Raw genomic sequence first — 13,039 nt, 5'->3', positions numbered from 1 at the left:
AGCAAAAAAAAGATGCAATAAAAATACGTCAAATATTATTCTTTTTTAATTAATAAACACAAATAAAAATACATAAATAATTCACAGGAAACACCCTCTTGTGAAAATAACGACAAATAAATGAGAAAATAAAAAATTAGTTACCCCTTTTTTTTTTTCAAGTTTACCTTTTAACGCGATCTCGTTTGGTGCCTTGACATCCGGGGGGCGGTCAAGATAACGCGTAACTTCCGGTGTTGCTCCAGTGTCTTTTTTTGCTAGCCGTTAGTTGACGTAGCCGCCGCGATGGAGGAAGCCAAAAACAAAGAGAAAAAGCAGACCGAGAAGCCCGATGAGAAGGAGAAGGAGAAAGAAAAGGGCACCAAGCCCGCGGGGAAGGATAAGGACAAGAAGGAAGAGCAAGAGCTGGTAAATATGGGACTTTATGAGCTGCGATATTTTGCCTGAGTCACTGTCGCTTTGACAACATGGTCTCACAGGCCCATTCAAAAGAAACGACATTAACGCCGTCGTTTATTACACTTATCAACTGTTTACTGTTACACCTTAACATCCGAAGACAATACTTGAACTAACCGTTATTGCCTTGGACGGTGAAGTGTGGAAAATATCTCGATTGTAAGTTAAGCCGGTACGTAAAGATTAGCTTGACGTGCTAGCCACAGTTAGCTGCTAAGTCACTATTTTGAATGACACAGCAGTCATTCTTCCAACGTTATACTAGGAGAAGAGGAACTATTATCATGAAAATATTTGTATATATAATAGATAAATCAAAACAATGCATTATCTCATGAAACTCTCTATTGCTAAAATACATTATTGTGTAACATAAGTTGCTTCGCTCATGTTCCAATGTTCCTATTAACAAAAATATGTGTAATAAAATATTTATAATGAAATGTACCTGATCTAGTCTCCATGAACTTGTTTTCACGATCCATGTTTTTGCCCACACTTTTGCATCACAGTCTGAAGAGGACAAGCAGCTCCAGGAAGATTTGGAGATGATGGTGGAAAGACTGGGTGTAAGTACTTCACTGAAGTTTTCAAGAGAACGTTTAAAGATGAGATTGACATTGTTTACGCATCCGTTTTATAGGAGAAAGACGCATCCCTCTACAAATCTGCGTTGGAAGAGTTGCGAAGGCAGATCCGCTCGTCTACTACCTCCATGACCTCGGTTCCCAAACCACTGAAATTTCTGCGCCCACATTATGCAAAACTCAAAGAGATTTACGATGGCATGGACGCTGTGGAGAACAAGGTATTATTTAATATTTCCAACTGTATGGGGATGGTGTTCAGGGAATACTTTAAATCTGTAATATGTTTTTGCAGCGTTTCTGTGCTGATGTGGTGTCAGTTCTTGCCATGACTATGAGTGGCGAGAGGGAGTGTCTGAAATATCGCCTTCTTGGCTCACAAGAAGAGCTGGCTTCTTGGGGACATGAATATGTGCGGTAAGAAAGAAGGATCATTTGTTTTTCTGTTGTTGTTACTAGTTTATTTGTTCTACATATTTATAAATCAATGTTTCTTTTTATTGAGTTTGTTATTTAACTCTGAACCTACACATTTAAAAATCCTAAAACAATCCCTGCCCACCCTCCATTGTGGTAACTGTCCTTTTAAATAGTAGTAGCATATTCTTACGCGCATACATTTGTGTAAAAAAAAAAATATGCAAGGAGGTAGGTAGGTAGGAACATAATACAAGATCACGCACAAATATAAATAAGAACATAAATAAAAAAAAACAATTATTAAGCATTTGGTATTGATCAAATGTAATTTCCTTGGTTTTAGCATGAAGGCATCCTTAAACTTCTGAAGAAAAGTTTTTCAAGGTTTTAACTGTGAAGGCAACAAAGGATATTTTCATTTTAAAAGAAATCCTCCTGCTATAAAAGTTGTAAAAGCAATATTCTTCTTGGTGAATGATTGTAGGTTGGTGGTGTAACTCCAAACAAAACAGACAAATGGGAAAATGTCACTGTTGATCACCTTTGTCTAAAACTTGAATGTATTTCGTATATATTTCACCAACGAAGGACACATCAGCAAAACATGTAGTTTTACTTAATCTTGTCTACATCATCACACAAGGCAGACATGTATATTTAATAAATTCTTGTTTTAAAATGGAATAAATATTTAGTGACAATTTTATTCTTGAGCAAATTCTATACTTAAGAATATGCACCTGTTGTACATAATGGCACTATCAACACGTCAAATGTCCTCTGTAACCCTTGTTACCTCAGGGTCAATGTGACCCGTAGGCCTGATGACAAATGTGATATCCCTTGTGTCCCTGAGAAAACACAAGGGTTAAAAAGATGTTAAAGTAGATGTCTGAGTAACTAATGCTGACTTTAAGATTGAAAGTGTTCTAAGATGTTGCATTGTGTTTCTGATAGGCATCTGGCCGGTGAGGTGGCGAAAGAGTGGCAAGAGGTGGATGACAATGATAAGACCCAACAGGAAACACTTCTGAAACTAGTGAAGGAGATCGTTCCTTACAACATGGCTCACAATGCTGAGCACGAGGCCTGTGACCTGCTCATGGAGATCGAAAGACTGGAAATGCTGGAGGACTACATCGATGAAAACGCTTATGGCAAGGTCTGCCTTTACCTTACCAGGTAGGTTTAGGTGTAACCAAGCTCATGACTAAGAGTCTGTGACTGGTTATTGACTAACTCTATGCTGCTCTAGTTGTGTGAGCTACGTCCCTGAGCCAGAGAACTCTGCACTGCTGCGATGTGCCTTGACCATCTTCAGGAAGTTCAACCGTTACCCAGAAGCACTCAGGCTGGCTCTGATCCTAAATGATGTCGAGCTGGTGGAAAACATCTTCACATCCTGCAAAGACATGTGAGAACACATTATGTCATGTTTTTTTTTTTCTTTGCTTGCTTCACAAAGTTCTCTTGGTTTAGACCATATTTGTTCCTGATCATTACCAATCTTGCTCTCTATGCATTTATTTACTGGTTTTATAGTGTCCATATAATTTCCCTTGTCATGTTTTGCTATTGAGCAAGCTTGCTATTCACACCTCTTACTTAACTGTCTAACTTCGTGCTGCAACTAGGTTTTTTTAAAAACTGTTATTTTGATCTTTGCAGAGTCATCCAGAAGCAAATGGCTTTCATGCTCGGTCGCCACGGCATGTACTTGGAGCTCAATGAAGACGTAGAGGACTACGAGGACCTGACAGAGATTATGTCCAATGTTCAACTCAACAGCAACTTCCTGGCCCTCGCTAGAGAGGTAACGACAAAAGACCAATGTATATTTAAACGGTCTGATACTTAAGCCATCGAGACAAGATGGTTATCATTATCACATTTTCACTTTGCTCTTCACACAATGTGTTTCGTATCTTTCTGGCGACCGTATGCTTAATTGATTAATTCACGTTGAATATAGTTCATTTATATATTGATTTTATTCTTAACCTTTGGAAATGAATGAAAGTTCACACACGCATGAAATTATAATTCACTCGAAATATTTCCCATGAGTCAACTTCTGATCATTTACTCTACAGCTGGATATCATGGAGCCAAAAGTCCCCGATGACATCTACAAAACTCACCTGGAGAACAACAGTGAGATATTCTCTCCGTTTATGTAACGCCTTAACTTCATGATAAAGTTAAGTCATAATAACAAAAAAATAATTTACCCTCAGGATTTGGTGGCAGCGGCTCTCAGGTGGACTCTGCTCGTATGAACTTGGCCTCTTCCTTCGTCAACGGCTTCGTCAATGCCGCTTTTGGACAAGATAAGCTGCTAACGGATGATGGCAACAAGTGGCTGTACAAAAACAAGGACCACGGTAAATACTTTGGAAAGTATTTTGAATTACTTCAGTGTACTTAACTCAATCTAATCGTCATTCTCAGGCATGTTTAGTGCTGCAGCGTCTCTGGGTATGATCCTGCTCTGGGACGTGGATGGAGGTCTGACACAGATTGACAAATATCTCTATTCTTCTGAGGACTATATCAAGGTAAACATCTACTTCTTGGCTAAGATAACTTGGTGTATTTTGTGTATGGGATAATCATGAAAATGATTGAGTATGTGATGATCAGATTTTCCGGAAATCTCAGAAATCAAGAGGAAAAAACTGTCTGATATTGGAGATAAATTCCCAAATATTTACATCTATATACATAAATTAAAGTTCCATTAATTCTACATACAAATACATGTGTTATGTGTCGTTGTGTTTGAACCCTGACCATGACTGCCTTTTTTTATTTTCACACCCCTGACCTAGAAGTCTCGATTAATCATCCTGTCTTGAGTTGAACAACTCTACCTATTCTAACAATGCAACAGCCTGGTGTTAAATGTCTGTTGTCAGACACACTCTTCTCAAATTCAGCTACCTTATTTTTTTTTCTCTCTAGTCTGGCGCCCTGCTTGCCTGTGGAATTGTAAACTCTGGTGTGAGGAATGAGTGTGACCCAGCCCTCGCCCTGCTCTCGGACTACGTCCTCAACAACAGCAACATCATGAGGATAGGATCCATTTTTGGGTAAAGAAAACCTAATCAGACATTTTTTTTAAATTGATTTGGTCTTGCCATAATTTTGAATCATCTTATTTTTTGTTACAATTACAGCTTGGGTCTGGCTTATGCTGGTTCCAACAGAGAAGATGTGTTGTCGTTGCTTCTCCCTGTCATGGGTGACTCCAAATCCAGTATGGAGGTATGCATTCTCTTTGACGCTCTTATTTTTAACCTAATACACAATGTGTACTAAACTTTTTCTCCTGCACAGGTGGTTGGTGTTACAGCGTTGGCGTGTGGTATGATCGCTGTCGGATCTTGTAACGGTGACGTCACCTCCTCAATAGTTCAGACTATCATGGAGAAAAATGAACAAGAGCTGAAGGACACTTATGCTCGCTGGCTGCCTCTTGGGTTAGGCCTCAACCACCTCGGTAAGAAGATGATCATCAATAAAAAAAAGTCCTCACTGGTTGATCAAAAAATGACGTGAACCCTGTCTACAGGTAAAGGAGAGGCCATTGAGACGACACTGGCGGCTCTGCAGGTTGTTCCTGAACCCTTCCGTAGTTTTGCAAACACACTGGTGGATATCTGCGCATATGCAGGTTAGTATAATACACTTGGAAATACACACTTAACTCTTAAACTTCATTAAGCAGCAAAAGAATCAATTTGTTTGGAAAAACGAGGAGGCAGGAAATGTATAATATAATATGATTTTGACATTCATCAATATATAAGTAGCTCTGATCTGGTGTTGGATACTCGCATATTTTGCACCATCATCTGAGAAGTTTATATTGCACTTTGTTTTGTGACTGATGCTAAGATGCATCTGAAAAACATCATTTTATTAAACGTATTTTCCATTATAAAGTTCACTTAAAAGCCTTGTAGGGGCGCCTTATAATCCGGTGCACCTAATAGTGCAGACAATACTGTAACTTAACCAAGAATACATATCACATTTAAATTAAATTAGTTGACAAGTAGCAGGTTTAAGTTCCAGATTTTGTTCATGTTTGTGAATTATCAATGTAAATTGACTCAATGGATTATATATTCTTTCAATCTGATCAGTCTTTATTTAAAAAGTAAATAAAACGATTATAAAATATTAATGGGCTAAAACAACAAAGTCTGTAAACAAAATATCTATTTGGTTTGGCTTGTGACATGGACTTATAAAAAAAATGCTCTAGTTATGTGATTGAGTTTCATCCCGCTTGCAATAGAAGGAGTAAACCGGTTATTTACCTTTTCCTAGTAATTTCTCTCAAAACGACTGTTAATTGGTTGCTATGCTTTGCTTCCAGGGTCAGGGAATGTGCTGAAGGTGCAGCAGCTTCTCCACATCTGCAGTGAACACTATGAGGCGAAGGAGAAGGAAAAAGAAGAAGAAAAGGACAAGAAGGATAAAAAAGACAAAGATAAGAAGGATACTGCCGACATGGGCTCTCACCAGGTAATTCAATTGATATTGTGGATTTGCACAGATATACTTAGAAATAATAAATCCTGGTTCACTATTTAATTTATACTCGTAACAAATTATTTCTCTTTATCTTTATTACCACCACTGTAGATAACATTGCTATTAAGGGTGTATAATGTAAATATCATGATACAGGAACAACAATGCCATTATATAGTGATACTGTAGTAACAAGGTTGTATGTGTAGTATTGTCGAGTACTTGACTCTGATGTTGCTGAATCTAGAGACCACATGACTCTTGACAAAGTCATAACTGCTTTCATTTGTTTTAAAAACCGAAATGTTTTTTTAAAAGCTGCTCAACTCTATGGGACTTCATTGTTCTTTTATATGCGGAGAATGTAATGACTGCTGCCATCTTAATTTCAACACAAAAATGAGCAAACCTGCATTGAGTTGGACATTTAAAACAAGGATCTATTTAATTGTATATACACTTGAAATAAGAACCTAAATAAAACAAAGCAAAAAAGATGCTCCTCTTGAAATAACAAAACTTTTTTTGTAATGTTCCAGTATATCGATATTTTCTTAAGCCCCAAGTTGTTTTGTCCAAGAATTGTATTAGTATTATTATTTTCAACTGAATCAGGCAGAGTTTACTGATGCAATTAAAATGATTAGACAGATTTAGGACAACCACATGTATCCAGAGATTTATACAAATGGCATTTTTTAAATATCCGACTAATTGAGTTTAGGTCTGTGTGTGGAATCATCATCATAAGTTACACACAAGGTCTGTCCGTTCTTGAAAATTGTAAAACGGTGTTATGTTTTTCTTCTCAGGGTGTTGCAGTTCTAGGCATTGCCCTCATTGCCATGGGGGAAGAGATTGGTTCCGAAATGGCGTTGCGTACTTTTGGTCATCTGGTGAGTAAAGTTACCTTTCATGTCAATCTTATGTTTATAATGTATCTTTACATAAAAAATGTTTTTTCTACAGCTCCGTTATGGTGAGCCAGCGTTGAGGAGGGCCGTTCCTCTGGCTTTGGCTCTGATTTCAGTGTCCAACCCACGGTTGAATATCCTGGACACCTTGAGCAAGTTCTCTCATGACGCTGACCCTGAAGTTTCCCACAATTCAATCTTTGCCATGGGCATGGTTGGCAGCGGTAAGTTATCGTTTTGTCTCTAAAGAATGCATGATGGATATGGAAGTATATCAGTGCCATTACAATAGTCAATAAATGCATTTTAAATGTAAACTTTTCAATTGTTTATTTAAATGTTTCTATTATTTATAATTTGATTGAATCGTTTGGATTTTTAAGGACTTAAATTAATAAAAAACATTTTCAACCTTTGATGTTTTCACGTTTAATTCAATTATTCAATAAGATCAAATGAATCATGTTAAACTTGACTCTGATCCATCACAGGCACAAATAATGCCCGCTTGGCTGCAATGCTGCGACAGCTGGCCCAATATCACGCCAAAGACCCCAACAATCTCTTCATGGTCCGACTGGCTCAGGTGTGCTTCACAACAAAAACACGCGTCACACACAGACTTGTGTGAAAAGTGACCCCAAAGTGTGTGTCTTTCATATTGACATTGTGCTGTTTGTTCCTGTGCAGGGTCTGACTCACCTGGGCAAAGGCACACTGACTCTCTGTCCCTACCATAGCGACAGGCAGCTGATGAGTCAGGTTGCTGTGGCTGGACTACTCACTGTACTCGTTTCTTTCCTCGACGTCAAGAACAGTGAGCAATCTTCCCTCGAGCTACTTATAGCACTGCACTCCCACACATTCACTTCGTCTGTTTTTGTTTGCCCATCGTTCTTTAGTCCAAAAGGTTTATGATGCCATTAATTCAATTTTTTAAATGTTATCTTAAGTTGTTTTTTTTGCCAAGGTTATTTGCTTTATCTTCATTTAATGGTTTAATTTACAATTTTTCTGTTTATTGAACGGCACATTGTCTCCACAAGGTGGAGCAGCTGAAAATTAAAGTTAACAGTTATGAATCCAACCAAGTATAGTAGAACAAACTTTTAAAAACATCTCTGAATTCCTCTAATAAACGTTCACAGCAAGCATATGCACATACAAACTTTTCAAGGAAATTCTGAATACGGGTTTATACATGAATTTAAGTAGGCTTTGTTCCTAGATTTCTGAATATGAGATAATGTTTTATAATCAGGATAAAAAAGGGACATTTTAGTAATTAAATCTCCCATTATTAAACCAGGTTTCATACTTAAAAACTCTTTACTCTTGGGATTTCATGATTCAAATTTTGGATTAGATGGAATTTATTGATCCCTCTGGAGGTTTACTTTTGGGAAATTGGATTTCCAGTTCATAGCCTTTTCAAAAGTCTTTCAAAGGTGATCATTTGATAAATGGCTTTTTTTTTTGTCAGTTACTCTTTTAAAATATTTGCCAAATCTTTTTCTTATTTAAATGTTCAGAATCCGAAACTTTTCTTGCCAGTGTAACTGATCGACTCTAGTGGCAGACATTGAGCGTTCAAAGCGGCAGGATAGTCGGGGAAAATGTGTTTGTCGAATTTAATTTCCAAATGGCATCAAAGGTCTTAAATTGAACATGCCTTAAGATGTAGGAACCCATGATGATATTTATTTTATTCATTTTCAACCCATGTATTACAAACTAAATGCCAAATGATTTTCCCTGTTTCAGTAATCTTGGGCAAATCTCACTACATTCTCTATGGCCTGGTGGCAGCCATGCAGCCACGCATGTTGGTCACCTTCGATGAAGAACTGCGACCACTGCCCGTCTCCGTCAGAGTTGGACAGGTAACGTTTATTTACTTAGAATAAACCCTGAATGTTTGCCTTCTTTCAATCATGTGTGTGAATGATGTGTTGTTGTGCTCGCAGGCCGTGGATGTCGTGGGTCAGGCAGGAAAGCCCAAAGCCATCACCGGCTTCCAGACTCACACCACGCCGGTGTTGCTGGCACATGGCGAGAGAGCAGAGCTAGCGACAGAAGAGTTCCTCCCAGTCACGCCCATCCTGGAGGGATTCGTCATCCTCCGGAAAAACCCCAACTATGAAACTTAGTGTCTGATTATGGAAGTCCACCTCACCACTCACACAGTTGCTCCTGGCAGTGGTTTTATTTGGTTAATTGTATGGCTGGGAAGGGCGGGGCAGGACCACTTGTGTTCTGTCGCACCTCCTCCGGCGATCATTAATAATGGCTTGTTGTGGTCTGGTTTTTCTGGCACAGGAAGTGTATCTGGTCGCTCATCTTCGCCGCGTTGTTCTTCATTTAACTTTGTACCGAAGCAGCTGTCGGCTCAACACAGAGAGGCGAACGTTCTCTGTCCAGTTTTATCCATCAGACCATTAAAAGTTCTTCTGCCCTACCCCAACTTAGCCATTTGTATTTTGAGAATATAAAACTGTTTTCTTTATCACAGTGTCTTTACTTTGGTTTTTGTTACAGAAGTGTAAAGGTTGAATCAAAAATAAAATAAAGATCCAAATGGAGGAAAAAAAAATCATGTGTTCCTTTGTTTTACATTTAAATGGACTTTAAAGTATCTTTAGACCATGACATCTCTATACAAGGATTAATTGATGTGTTGTTTAATAAAGGACTTTTAAACAACATTGAATTAAATTATATTTGTAAGTATTTACTTTAAAGAAAACCTAATTATTTTGATGGGATTTCCAGCACTACTGCTGAGCAGAGTACTAGATGAGCATCTTAACCTGACAGCCCTTCTCAGGTTTTTCCAGCACATCTGGTTTGGAGGAGAGTCATGACCCAGAGCTTTTTTTGTTTTTTTGTAAAGATGTTCTTCGTTTATGTTCACCAGAATCATAATGTACAGTTACAGCGGAAAATGTATTTTGATCAAAATTAAGTCCGAATTTTTACAAGTTATGGTATTGTCACTCATCAAGTTTGCCTATAAAGTATACATTTCCTACTTTAAGCTGGTTTGATTTCGATTATATGCGACTGCTCTGTTGCAGTTTCTCCCTTGAGAAACAAGTCAAACTTGTTTATGTTTTTTTTAATATTTGTTTAACCTTGAGAAAAGAACCATGAGTTATCCCATTTTGAATTACATTAAGATAAAAATCAATATTGTAAATGTGTTCATTGAGTGACAAATGTTGTTCAACTATTTAATCTAAATAAAAACAGTTTTGAAGTAGGTTAGTAGCAAAACTACTGGGGGAAGTTTCACGTGATGGGATCTTACCGGAAGTACCTTTCTACCGGCTTCCGGGAATAATTTCCGTCCGTCCGGCTCTGCGGACTCAAGGAGAGAAAGGTAACGTTGCGGTTCAAAGATAAAAAATTCACCAAGACATGGCGTTTATTAATTTAAAACACTCCTCCCTCGATACACGAAAACCCACCGCATGTTTAAGTATGTTTCTCTTCATTATCGCGTCCGTAAACATTGCTGTGGAGACTTTTTTTTCGCTGACTGCTGTGTGCTAGCATCAGATGCTAACACGATGTTCATTCTTCAATTCAGCTAGTTTTGGATATTTAACAAACGCCGGCAAGACAACTGTACCAAAGAAGCCAAACCCGTGTCGTTTATCGCTGTTGTGATATTTTTTGAAAAACGTCACGACAAATACGCTGTCACGTCACGGTGTTGTTGTTCCCCGTGGTAATGTGTTTTGGTTAGCATTAGCTTTTGCTAACATGGTCGGCTAGCCGAGTGAGATTATCAGATCCGACACTTGTGTTTACATCACTGGACTAGACAACCGTGCTTGTTTTTAACCCGTGCTAGTGTCATGTGGCGTTCCCGGTGAATCGTCGGTGGTTGACAGTGTAAAATGGAATGTGTCAGATGCCATGTGATCGCGATGTAGCCGGTGATCTATTCAACCCAACACAATACTGATAATCCGATATATTTATATGTTTGTTTGACTATATATTGTTGTGATGGTTGTGTTTAGTGGAGTCACTGCGGCTAAACCTTCCCCTCAAGAGCATACATTAAACTATTAAGTCATCTCAACCAGCCTCGTTTAAAAATGAAGTCTTTGTAGTTATTAATTTGAGTTGAATTTTGTGTTTAAAAGTTAAACAATTGTTTTATCTTTTAGATACAGTGTCTCTGAGTCATTTTATTTGATCGATTCACGGGGGTTTTTAAGATCGTCACGATGCGGATGACAGCGTCATTGCTGGATCATCACTAAAAAAACCAACCCCCCTGACAGAAACCGCATGGCGAACCTTAAAGACAACACGTGTATCTGTATGTATTCGTTGATGCCTCGTCGGTTTTTAAACGGCGGCCGTTGACTGAGTCGATGGGTTTATTTAACTGTTTTATACCAGGTAAGGCTGTCGTTTGTTGTAAGGCGTGGTTTTGCCGCTAACTTCTTGACTTCAAGGGATAATTCAGCCTGTACTGAATTTGTATTCATTTTCTGCTCACTCTTGTGTCATGTCTTAATCCAAAAAGACACACAAAAAAACAACAATGACATCCAAATACCTCTATTCTGCTCATCTGTAATGCCCTTTTTTTATTGAATCCTCAACATGAGGAACTGAAAACCAGTCTGTATTTTAAAGGCACCCAACATTTATTCTTTTCAGAGTAATATGTTACCATTTAGAGTTATAGGCAAAATTAAATGATATGAATGAACGAAAATGTACACTGATGCTCAGGTGTCTTCGTCTTCATCCAAAAAGACACACGTCTGTAAACGTCCCTCTTATATTGAAGCCTGGACATGAGGAACAACTTCAGTCTGTGTAGTTGAAGTCTGTTTTTAGCCAACGCTGCTCATCTTGCAATGTCATGTTATGTTAGTTTTTTTTTTTTTGGGTGATACTTTCTGGATGAACGAAGTAAGCCCTTATACTTGTGCCTGTTACTCTAAAAAAAACAGATTAGAAAATTTTCCCAACCCTTAGTCAACATAAGAGTGATTGGAATATAAGTTGGATTTGAGGTGTGCTATTCCTTTAACATGGCACCAAAAACCAAGGAAACCATGTTGTCTGCGTAAAGGGAAAAGTGGACGTCGGATAGATTTATATTGGATTATGTTGCAACAAGTGTAGTCTGCGTGCAGACATGCCCTTGAGCATTGCTTTACCCTCTTACAGATGAGTATTGCAGCTGTTTCTTACATTGTTTGTCTAAATAACAAGGTTCAGTTATCGGCTTGTTTAGCAAAAACTAGTTGGCCTGTATTCTAAACAAATGAATAGAAATTGTTAATGAAACCTGTTCATTTTAACTTAGTAAATATTGGTCGATGAGGGATTCAAAATAGCTGTGAATGCCCCTCAGCTAAAAATCTAAAAAATTCCAAATTCATGAAGTTTCACTTGGGAGTAGAAAGAAATAACCAATTACTAGGTTCTAATTTCTCCAGTACCAGGTGGTAGTAATTGAACCAGACTTAAAGGGTCACTTTTCTGGCTCATGCTAATGTTAAATGTCTTGAGTGTCACTTCATGAGGTTGCTCTGTTTTGAAGTCGTTGCCATTTGTAATCCTGATATCTCAGAAACTGTGTCAGGTGTGACAGGGCCCACATGATCACTCTGAGTGACCCAAGTTCCCAAATAAAATACCCCAAGGGAATTAATAAAGTGTCATCTTAATGTAAATCAAAAACTATTTAGAATTGTATGAAATGCATTATTTGCAGTGAGCAATTACATTTTAATATAAGTTGCTGTCACTTTATATTTTAGTAGGTACTGATTCTGACTTTGTTTCATTGCAGATTTTCCTTGATACTTATGTGTGATTGGTTGTCCAAAAATATTAGTTACTGTAAAAAATAAATAATTAAAGTAAATCAAACCGTACTAATCTATGCCATAGTCACTGTTGACTACAACCACTTTTCCAAAGTATTACTGTGTGCCTTGAGAGTCATTTTAAAAGCTCCTGGAATTAGTAGAATAGGTTTCCTTTAAGGGTGATCTCACAAAGTAAAACGAAAAAATGGTCACAGCCTATTTCCTATGTACCCAGTCTGATTCGCTCATGTGGGAATGTAACCGT

The 13,039-nt window shown here is 37.9% G+C and overlaps 2 protein-coding genes across 4 annotated transcripts in view; both read left to right on the top strand.

Annotated features, from left to right (window-relative positions):
• Positions 1 to 248: 248 nt before the first annotated feature.
• psmd2 (proteasome 26S subunit ubiquitin receptor, non-ATPase 2) lies at positions 249 to 9,501 on the top strand. The gene is made up of 21 exons (XM_087794970.1): positions 249 to 408; positions 972 to 1,028; positions 1,103 to 1,267; positions 1,342 to 1,463; positions 2,424 to 2,648; positions 2,722 to 2,880; positions 3,135 to 3,279; positions 3,560 to 3,620; positions 3,704 to 3,850; positions 3,918 to 4,024; positions 4,431 to 4,558; positions 4,646 to 4,733; positions 4,806 to 4,968; positions 5,041 to 5,142; positions 5,854 to 6,002; positions 6,824 to 6,907; positions 6,981 to 7,149; positions 7,417 to 7,511; positions 7,616 to 7,742; positions 8,690 to 8,808; positions 8,893 to 9,501. Exons 1-21 carry the CDS (start codon positions 286 to 288, stop codon positions 9,073 to 9,075), a joined length of 2,718 nt encoding a protein of 905 aa, XP_087651096.1. The 5' UTR covers positions 249 to 285; the 3' UTR covers positions 9,076 to 9,501.
• Positions 9,502 to 10,268: 767 nt separating this feature from the next.
• The window catches only part of LOC148075006 (eukaryotic translation initiation factor 4 gamma 1-like), a 37,133-nt gene continuing 34,362 nt past the window's right edge, over positions 10,269 to 13,039 (top strand). For all 3 annotated transcript variants that reach the window (XM_087794966.1, XM_087794965.1, XM_087794963.1), the window contains exon 1: positions 10,269 to 10,307. The gene's annotated coding sequence lies outside the window, so the exon portion shown is untranslated. The remainder of the gene's footprint in view (positions 10,308 to 13,039) is intronic.

Source organism: Callionymus lyra, chromosome 7, assembly GCF_982586985.1.
Source record: "Callionymus lyra chromosome 7, fCalLyr1.hap1.1, whole genome shotgun sequence".
NCBI classification, from domain to species: Eukaryota; Metazoa; Chordata; class Actinopteri; order Syngnathiformes; family Callionymidae; genus Callionymus; species Callionymus lyra.
The sequence above is the reverse complement of the archived record's forward strand: the minus strand, read 5'-3'. Positions and strand labels throughout refer to the sequence as shown.